We start from the raw sequence: 10,768 nt of genomic DNA, 5'->3' as shown, positions 1-10,768 counted from the left end.
ACGAGACGACGTAAGACGCGCGGCGAGATAAGCTTTAGTTTCTTAAGTTAATTTACTCGCGATTTTCCAAAATACTTTGTTGTGAAATTATTTAAAATGCTTCTATTTTTTTATTTCAAGGGGGGAAGAGTAATTGGTTGCGACGAGCACCTTGATGGAGGCCCTCGACGCGGATAGATGTCCTGAGAGAGACATCGAAGAAGGGGAAGGACAAAATGATTGCGACGATCGCTTTGACGCTCTCGACGCGGATAGATACCTTGAGAGAGGCATCGCAGGAACGAGAAGTGTGGAGGCATGGGAAAGCAAGTCGCGAAACACGAGACGACGTAAGACGCGCGGCGAGATAAGCTTTAGTTTCTTAAGTTAATTTACTCGCGATTTTCCAAAATACTTTGTTGTGAAATTATTTAAAATGCTTCTATTTTTTTATTTCAAGGGGGGAAGAGTAATTGGTTGCGACGAGCACCTTGATGGAGGCCCTCGACGCGGATAGATGTCCTGAGAGAGACATCGAAGAAGGGGAAGGACAAAATGATTGCGACGATCGCTTTGACGCTCTCGACGCGGACAGATACCTTGAGAGAGGCATCGCAGGAACGAGAAGTGTGGAGGCATGGGAAAGCAAGTCGCGAAACACGAGACGACGTAAGGCGCGCGGCGAAATAAGTTTTAGTCTCTTATATAATAGAGGCAAAGGGACTCGCAACCCCAGTGCCCTTAAGCGCCACCACAGCATTCAGCCGCCCGACGAATCGGAGCGTTACCGGAGTTACCACGAGGAGGTAGCTGGGTGACTTGGTCGTGAGAGGCTTAGTGGACCTTACGAGCGGTCTTTATTGCGCATCACTCCCCGACAATGATACCCCCTCAAGAGTTTACCCAAAGGAACGTCCAGCCTCCGTGACACCCATACGACGTGGTTCTCAGGCCACTAGGATCTGTGGATCCCAACAACGAACACCAGCCCGCCGCACTGGACTTCGTAAAGCCAGGACAGCTGTTAAACCTTCGCTGCAAGGGCACGTTTCCTTAGGAGAGCGAGAGTACATGCTTACTCTCTGACTACATTAGCTCTCCTTCGGGCAACTTGCAGTATAGACGCAATTGCGGCACTCTCCCCGAAGGGACGCCACGTACGCCTAGAATAAGAGCTCAGAGCAGTTCAGCCACAGACTAATGAACTACTCCTGCTCCGACTGGGTCGTTGGTCTAGTGTACTTAGTCCGAGTTAATCTCAGACACAATGCCACATCGAAAGAACGCCGATCAGGTCTACTCAAGAGAAGGACGCGTCCCGACCCCGAGCCCAAAGAATCCGCAGAGCGGGTATCAAGAGCCCAAGAGGAGCGCCTCCGAGTACCATTGTCAACTCCCTTCTTATTATAATGCTTAATCTTAGTATAATGCTACATATCACTGATATAAATTTTTAATGTATTTGTCACATCAGTAACGCCATCTACTAATAAGAAGGAACCCTTAATATAATAAATCCATTTTCGATTGTGGCCCCTGCATTCAAGCCTTCGGGGTACTAAGCCCTCGGGGTACTAAGCCCTCCCACCACGACAAGGTCGTACCCGTCCCTCCACCACCCCCGTCGATTCTTAGTCAACGGTCCTCTTTTCTTTAAATGTGTTTTCTTTATTTTATTGTCATTTTTTGTTACATAATTCAATAATACAACATAGTAAAATAAATTTATAGCAAATGCATAAAGAATACAGTATAATTTTACAATATATTTATTACAATTTATATAAGTTAGAATTTATCTCATATCAAATATTAAAAATAAAATTAATAAATTACAAATTATATAAAATATTTTACAATACATTTTACAATATATTTTCACCACATTACATAAAAGCGACGAAATAAATACAACAATATTAAAATTCACCATTTGTATTAAATATTCTGGTATTAAAGAATAAAGATATAAACAAAGAATGAAGTTTAGAAACAAAATTAGAAGAAAATTAAGAACAAACATTAAAATATTTAGAAAATATAAAGTGAAAAGTATATAAATTTAACATGCTAATTTAATAAATTGTGATGTATTATCGTATATCATGTTCTGATTTTCTGTAATATATCGGGTATTAGTATATAATTTTTAATTACATAACATCATAACAACAACAATCATATAATTTTTAATTACACAAATTGTTTCTATAAAATTAAAAAAAGCATTTACACGTTGAATTACATAATTTTTTCGTATATCTATTTACATAGAGTATTCTGCTTATCCGTTTTCTATCTATTTTCTAATACCTATTTATTTTTTACATATTTCTATATATTAATATTTCTACCTATTCGTATGATTAATTATAGCGGCTGTCATTACCCCAGAAAGAAATAAAATTTTAAAAGGGAGTTTAAAACATTTCAAGTTTATAGTTAAATTTAGTTGATCGGCATTTATTTTATTCTATTTTAGTTATTTGACGGAATTTATCAGAGACGAAACGGCGCGCAGTTTCTAATTGTGCGCATACGTGCAAGATACATTATATATTTTTTATTATATTTGTAATTTATATTTGATGATGTTGAACACATACCTAACCCTCGCCGAGACTGCGACGGCGTCGAAAAAAAATTATTTAATAAATTAAATATGCATGATAAGTTAATGCATATCATTCATTCAGGATTAAATGTTAAATCCTGATCTGTTTTAGTCAATCCACTTTAAAGCAATAGATCCATGAAATAAATATGATATCTAAATGTTATTTATTATTGCAGCATTATAGCAAACATTTCTACATTATATATGAAGTACAATTTTGTCACAGATCTATTACTCCAATTTTAAAAGTTTATTCATCACTCACCGATCGATGCGCAGCGGCAGAGATATTCAGCAACGTCGCTACGATGATTCTATAACAAACAAATGCAAAGTCTACATTAAACCACGACAGAAATAAACATTTATTGAAAAAAAAACAGCTGGCAACTCTGTACTTGTGTTCATTAAGTACAAATTAAATTCAAATTAAAACAGAGCTCGCGACTATTAATATTAGATGAGAGATAATTGTTACGGGTCTAAAATTTTTATTTTTCGATTATTTATATAATCATTGTATAATCAATATTTTTCGAAAAAAAAGAAGAGTTTATAAAATTAAAGTTGTGTAAAACTTTACGTGACGTTATATTCTTTATAATTTATCAAGGAAAAATTGAATAGAAAGAAAACTAATAATTCTATGCAAATAATAATACTCACCCCAAAGTTGCTCTGCCGGGGCCCAATGCCTTTCCCAGGCCTCCTCCTCCTCTCGTTGCACAGGACACTCGCGAATAACCGAATATACTACGATCGTGCGTAGAACTAATTAGACTAGACAGCCCTTTTAGTCCATTTACTTGAACGACACTCCCGAAGCAAACGCGCGACACGACGAGCCGGCTACGGTTCGTTTTCAATTCAATCGGTCGGCACTCCCGAACCGCGTTAACACGGCGCGACGAACCACAATTTTACGATCAACGACGTAATAGGTTTGTTTTTTTATTCCTGCACTGCTGCACTGGTGCAATAAGTTAGAATAAGACAAATATATTTTTTCTCATTCTTACTTATTGCACTAGTGCAGCAGTGCAGGAATAAAAAACAAACTTAATAAGTGCAATGGGTACAGTTAGCTTCCCCCACAGGCATTCAAGCCCTCGGGGTACTGAGCCCTCCCACCACGACAAGGTCGTACCCGTGGGAAGGAAGATTTCTTCTGAACCTCTATTTTTACTTTAATTCGCTTAGAAAAGAAAAAAAAACGAATGCCGACCATATATCAGGCTATCACTGTGAAGCAAAGGGATATGGATACTTGAGCAAGTTTTTTTATCAAAATATTTGACGTGTAATATGCATAGGTATTATAGGCATGGCCATAGAGATATTGTAGAAATAAGTAAACGCCAAATAATCTATTTTACATTTTATATGTCTGATAAGTAGACTTTATTGTTTTCTTTATTTCATAGAGCTTCGTTGCAACCTTATATTTTTGATATCACAATAAGCGAAATTAGTTCATACTATTAAATATTAATTATTATCCCGCGCGGTTCTTCCGCACGTCGTTTCTCGTTCGTCGGCGTTAGATTTGCGGGATTACCGCGCGATATATGAAAACCGGATTTGAATATCGATCGGCGCGGTCTACGGCGTTGGCCCATTGAATTGCAAATTAAGCGCTCTATTCCCCGCGATTATGCGCGACATTGCCCTTCCGCGCGAGTCCGCGCTGCGACGCACTCCTCGGCGGCATCCGCTCGGAAAACAACGCCGATGAAACGGCTCTGGAGCATTATACCCAAATACCGTGAAATTCATAAATCGCCTAATCAATTAATTTCTTTTTTTGCCCTTTGTTAGAAGTCGAGAAATATAATCGCGGGATTCCGGAGCGTCGTCAATCAAATTCCGCTTAACCGATGATTAACTAAAATTACATGATGTTATTCCGTTAACGTGAATAGAATTATTAACATTTTTGTTGTTTAATAGAAGAAGATTGGAGACGAGAGGTATAAAGCATAAGTTTTGCTTCAGGCGATTCTGCTAGTTGGATTTGATCGCTAATTTAGTTAATCGGCACTTGATCGAAGTCGTCCTTACGCAAACTTCTCCGAGTTAACGTTACAGACTGTCGTGAACACGATTGCCATCCCTTAATTAGTAATAATATTTCATTAGAAATTAACTTTCGAAAAAAAATTGACAAGGAGCGGATATTTAACGTAGAGGTATGCAAATTAATTTTCTATAAGTAATTCGAAATTTTGAAATAGTTTATATTCGAATAATTCGGACATCTCTAATGTGTTGAGCGTAATAGTTTATTACAGTCATTAATATAATTTGTATATTACGACTGAAATTGTAACGCCTTATGTATATACTTTAAGAAAAAGATAATCAAGCCTGTTGCAACCTAATTTTTTTTTCAACTGGAGAAAACTTCGGTTGATTGGCTTTCATGCCATTTCTACGCTATTATTTCCTTGTGTCAAAAAGATCATCAAAAATTCAAAGTAATCAGCCGGAAATCTTTTTCCATCTGTCCATCTCAGGAGAGAACCGAGCGACGATCAATGTTAATCTCCGAGGTCGGGAAAACGCTGCAAAAGAACATACAGGTGAATGCACCTCCGGGAACGTTTCGCATCTTCTCCCAATGACGAAAGATCGAGGAGGCGCGATCGAGGGAAATCTCTCGAATACCAAGGCGCTCTGCGCGAGAAAGCGAGGCCGCGATCGCGACGGGGTGGGGTAGAGGACGCCGATTTACTCCCGAACATCGTGAATGCGATGGCGCTTGATGCCGTGCGTGCCGTGCGCCGACAATCGACAAGGCGCGCGTTAGGATGGAAGAAGAGAAAGGGCGAGGATTGACGAAAGGATGGAGGATTTTCCGCGCTGTTACCCTCGATTTCTGATCCGACTCCGCGCGAAGATTTCCTCTCTCTCTCTCTCTCTCTCTCTCTTTCTCCTCTCGATGCGATTGGCAATTGCAGCGGCGCTGATTATTCGTCCTTGATTGGACGCGCGATCCTTTCCCTCTATCTTTCAATTCTATCAGTCAAGAGAGAGAGAGAAAGAGAGGGGTATCAAGAGATATCAGAGAGGCAACGCCTAATCGGAGGATTCGGGTGGTCGCGGGGGCGCGTACGTCACTGTCATCGTCGGACAGTCCCCGGAGTGGGCACCGTGTGCGTCATGTCATATCACTCGCGCGAGCCTTGGCACGCGTGGCCACGACAACGACGTGGTGGCGGTGGTGGTGGTAACCGTCGGTGGACGAGATGAGGCGAGACGGAGAATCGGCGGCCCCGTCGCTGTTCGTGCGCGCGTCTTTGTGCGTCGAGGATCTGCAACAGCAGTGTCCCCCGTTGCGGGCTACTCCGCGTCGGTCTCTCCGCTCTCCGTTTCTCCGCGTGTCGGTACCATCGCGCGCATGCGTACGCAAGCTCGAACTTCGGAGCAAGGAGCGTGAGAGACGGAAAGGGGGAGTTACAGTCGACCGTGTGCAACGGTGTGCATTGCACGTACGTAAAGGACTCTTCTCGATTACTCCGTGTGTTGAGCTGTCGGGGGCCAAAAATAGACAGATGAACGACGAGAGCGTCGTCGTCGTCGTCGGTGGTTCCTCGCGCGCATTTATCAGGATGCGCCACTGAGACACACTAAGATCGGATCGGAGATTGCTTGACGAGCGAGCGAGCGAGCGAGCGAACGAGCGTACGAGCGTACGAGCGTACGATCGCACCGTCGTGACCACCGTGATCACCGTCACCTGGGTGTAGGGAGGAATGGAAGTGCTCAAGACATCCATGTCCCAGGAGATCGTCCACGAAGGATGGCTCATCAAATCGCCGCCTACCAAGCTCTGGAGAGCGGTTGGTATTAAAGTATTAAGCAGATACCTTATTTATCAGATCTTAAGGCCTGGACCTTTGTTTACGTCCTGACTCGTCAAATCTCTCCCTTTCTATCTTTACGAGAGACTTAGCCTCTCGAGGAAGAGGTGGACTCTGGAACAACATTGCCTAATCTCTCCCTCGTGAACAGGTTGAACGTCAGTTCGGCGACGACAATTCTGTCGTTCGTCGCTTGCACGAAATTACGCCTCGACGTAACCTAACCTAACCTAATTTCAGGAGAATTTGCGAGATTTTTTTTTCTTTTCGTTACTCTTCAATCATTTTTGGAACTCGCGTTTCCGAAAAGACGTACAATTTTCGTGATAAGCGACGTGGTCGTGTTTATCGGATATTCTGAACATCGACATATTTTTGATAGGTTAATGTTAGGTTTGAGACAAAGGTATATCTTATCTTTAATATCTATTTTTAATAGCGATGGCGAAAGCGGTGGTTTGCCCTTCGTCACAGTGGCGAGCTGCCTGGTCAATACTTCCTGGAGTATTATACCGACAGACGTTGCCGTAAACTCAAGGGTCGCATCGATCTAGATCAATGTGAACAGGTATCTGTCACGTTATCTTTATTACTTCCAATGAACTAACGGATACTCATTGATACTCTGTCACAGGTGGACGCAGGTCTTCGATATGAAAATCGTAAACAGAAATATCAGTACATGTTTAATGTAAAGACACCAAAGCGGAATTATTATTTAGTCGCTGAGAATGAAGTGGACATGAACAAATGGGTGGATGCGGTTTGTCAAGTTTGCAGTCTGAAGGCATATACTCAGGACGAAGAACAACAAAGTAACAGAATTTCAAGTTTAACTCATTATTACCTTGTTTTTAATAGTGTTCTTGCATTAAATGTACAGAAAATGCATTAAATTGTAAATAGAATTATGGATAGAATTATGATTTCTGACAATAACGAAATCAATTTTTTTTAGTATTACAAATATAAATAAAATGATTTTTGTATTTGAGTTTGTATTTAAAGATTATTTTATGTAATTTAAATGCATATGTGAGTAAGTCAGTATTCTTACTTGCCAATTCTAAGTTTTAATTATAATTCTAATATCGAGTTTACTATTTACTATTAATTTGTTTTTCTTTCAGTGTTTCAATACGAGTCTCAAGAATCCCCGCCAATTTCACCTACTAGCACGATCTCTGGTCCCTACATTCCTATTAGCGAGTGCATTTCCGGTCGTCGGCTCAACGACACTAGTTCTCTGAATTCGGCTCTTGGACAGGGACCCGAGCATTACGACGCCCCGAGAAGATTGGCACCCTCACCACCGCGGTCGCCCACAACGACGGATGCCGAGAGCGTCTTCACCGACGACGAGTGGACGGCGTCTGTAACGAACCCGAATTGGGACACTCTTCCTTCAACCGGTGAGTGTTTAACAATGTTTAACAATGTGATTTAATTCGTTTTTCTTATTTATTAAAGTAAAATTGTGATAGGTGATGCACGACAACCTCACGGCCCTAGCGATCACGAGATCGGCTCATGGAGTGTGAGAAAACGCTTCGGCAAGCTCAGAATCGTCGATTCCGCGGTGCCACCAGCCTTAGAGAAGTTACCAGCACCGCCCAGACCACCAAAACCGCCTCACATGTTACCCGAAAATCCCGGTCATAATTACCTGAATCTAGACGGTGCCACTGAGAGCTCGAAACCGAGCACCCCAGCGACGTCAGCGCCGACAACACCTGCTGCTGCTACCGCTACCGCAGCCGCTGCCGCTGCCACAATGGGTGCCGTCACCGACGAATCGTACGATTTTCCTAGGTCTCATCAACCGCAAATGGCTCAAGCGACCGTCGAAAATAACACGGTGGCGGTCGATCAGTCGTCGAAACACTTATACTCGAACGCTGCGCCGAGTACCATCAACGACGAGACGCAGAACGTATTTCGCTACGACTTCCACGAGGACGAGCCGTCAAGTCCGCGCTCTGAAACTGCGACCACAGTGACGTACTCGAATCTACCGAGCCCTCTCGTACGAGACGGCAGTTGTCCGAGTGGGATACCGACCACCATAGCACCACCTCCCCCGTTGGTCAACAGGGAGCTAAAGCCGGGCAGAAAAACCAGCGATTCGATGTCTATCGTGAGCAATGAACCGTCACCGGGTCCGATAATAACGCTACACGATGTAAGCTCCGCCGAGCACTCTCCGGCCGAACCGCCGAGCATTAACAGGAAGCTGAAGCCGTCGTTGAACAAATCACCGGTGGAAGGTAGAGGCTTTTCTTTCTTTTTTCTCTTTTTTTTTCTTTTACGACGCGCAAGAAAAATATGTTCAACGCATAATTTTTCTCGCAGCACCTCATCTGCAATTAGCATCTCCTCCTGGAAGAGGAAGAATGCGGGCGGCGCCCAGTCCGACACCCCCGTCGCACATGCACTCGACGCGTAACCAATCGACGTCGGACGAAGACAATACCGCATTCGAAGACAAAGAAGAGGTTCGTAAAACGAATTCTAAGAAGCGCGCGTAATCTTAGCCATGATGACGTGGCCACGATACGTGTGAATTCATACATTATGCATAATGTCAATTTCCAGATATACTATTACCAAGATCGCAACACGTTCATTCCGGCGTCATCCAATCGCCTAGTGGTACTGCAGTATCTGGATCTTGACTTGGAAGCGACGGAGAGCTTTAATTCCTCGGCGTTACCACCCGCACAATCTCTCCCGAATACAACAGTGTACAAAACCGTGGATTTCGTCAAGACAGAGGCTTTCAATCGCACTCGGCAGCGAGTGGAGGAAGAAAGAAAACAGTCCACGAATGAATTGACATAGGGAGTAGTGAATTGGTGTATAACACGAGTCGTAGATTACGAATGTAACTAAGCAATGTATATATGTGTGTGCATGTGTGGACTTTTTGCTATGTTAGATAAAAGAGAGAATTTCTTCCTATTTTTAATACTAGAGTAGCATATTAAACTTGTACTGTGCGAGAAATGAGCGAATTTGGACGAAAAAAATCATCGATGGTATCGACGCGGTACATATAAAAAAAACATTTACAGATAATGTATCCACCGTTTTCTTTTACGAGTATATCGTTTTCTTTTTACGTAGCGACGATTAGTGTTACAAATTGCTATTCAGTTAGAAGAGGGAATTGAATACATTGAGTTATATTGTAAAGCAATATAAAATGGACCAAAAATGTAATGTTGTGTATAAAGGAAAACGAACGGCGAGAGTGATAAACAGAAGTGTCGATAGTCTCGTCGAGAAGTAGTCTCGACGGGAAATTTGATTGGTTAAGCAAAGTATTATTTAAATCAAGATTCTTTGGGTACAAGATTCCTTGGGATTCTTTTATCTTTGGGTACAATATGGTTTTATGTATTAGTTTTACATATAGAAAGTCAACGTGCGCGCGGGGCATTTGTATCATTAACTATGTGCAACGAATAATTAAAACTGTAATATTGTTCGTTTTAAGATATTCTATTTTTAGCATTATATATGAAATGATATATAATATTTTTTTTATCATGTTGCAACGAAATCCGCGTCGCCAAGGCGATTAGGTTAAATTTACAGTACATTTACAGAAATATGTTGGTTACACTACATTAATCTTGAGAATACTACTGGATTTTAATACATATTATGTAAATTCTTTTATCATAGTGCCTAATCTAATATATTCGTACATAGAATATGCATACCTTAGTTCAGATTTTGACTGTGAAAATTATCCAGAAAAGAATTGCATTAAAAATATATTGTCATTTTACACAACACAATTTACGTTTTAATAATTCTTTTATGAAATGTTCATAAATAAATTCCAATTACCATTTTAGCATTTTACGACATATTCATGAAAACTTTTCTGTTGCGCACTCCACTGTGAAGATAAACCGAAAGCCTCGATACAAGAAGAATAAAGGGACGTCAGTTTACGGAAATTTGTCAAACCATGTAGTATGCAAATTAAGCTTTTATAATAGGAAGTTCAAGTTTTTTCTTTTAAAGAGTGAAAGACATAATATGCATGTGTAATCGCATTATCTTAATTTCTTCATTTATCTTAATACATATAAAATCAGAAATTCATATATCCTTTATGTGTAACTTAAACATATCTTTCAAAAGTCAAACCTAAAATAAAGATATCTGAAATGAATTCTTTACATTGTGTTATTTTATTGAAACGTGGACACTGTCTTTCTCGATTGCTTAAAATGCACATTTCTCGTTAAAATAGCTGTAAAAAGTATTCTATCCTAAATATGTCTTTAAAAAA

At 41.0% G+C, this 10,768-nt stretch overlaps 1 protein-coding gene across 1 annotated transcript; it reads left to right on the top strand.

Moving 5' to 3' along the window:
* Positions 1–6,351: 6,351 nt before the first annotated feature.
* On the top strand, positions 6,352–10,265 carry LOC105841077 (GRB2-associated-binding protein 2). The gene is made up of 7 exons (XM_012688194.2): positions 6,352–6,438; positions 6,899–7,027; positions 7,094–7,274; positions 7,590–7,871; positions 7,944–8,726; positions 8,812–8,954; positions 9,055–10,265. Exons 1-7 carry the CDS (start codon positions 6,352–6,354, stop codon positions 9,298–9,300), a joined length of 1,851 nt encoding a protein of 616 aa, XP_012543648.1. The 3' UTR covers positions 9,301–10,265.
* Positions 10,266–10,768: the final 503 nt, after the last annotated feature.

This window comes from Monomorium pharaonis, unplaced genomic scaffold, assembly GCF_013373865.1.
Source record: "Monomorium pharaonis isolate MP-MQ-018 unplaced genomic scaffold, ASM1337386v2 scaffold_284, whole genome shotgun sequence".
Taxonomy (NCBI): domain Eukaryota; kingdom Metazoa; phylum Arthropoda; class Insecta; order Hymenoptera; family Formicidae; genus Monomorium; species Monomorium pharaonis.
Note: the sequence above shows the minus strand (reverse complement) of the source record. Positions and strands in the feature narration are given on the sequence as shown.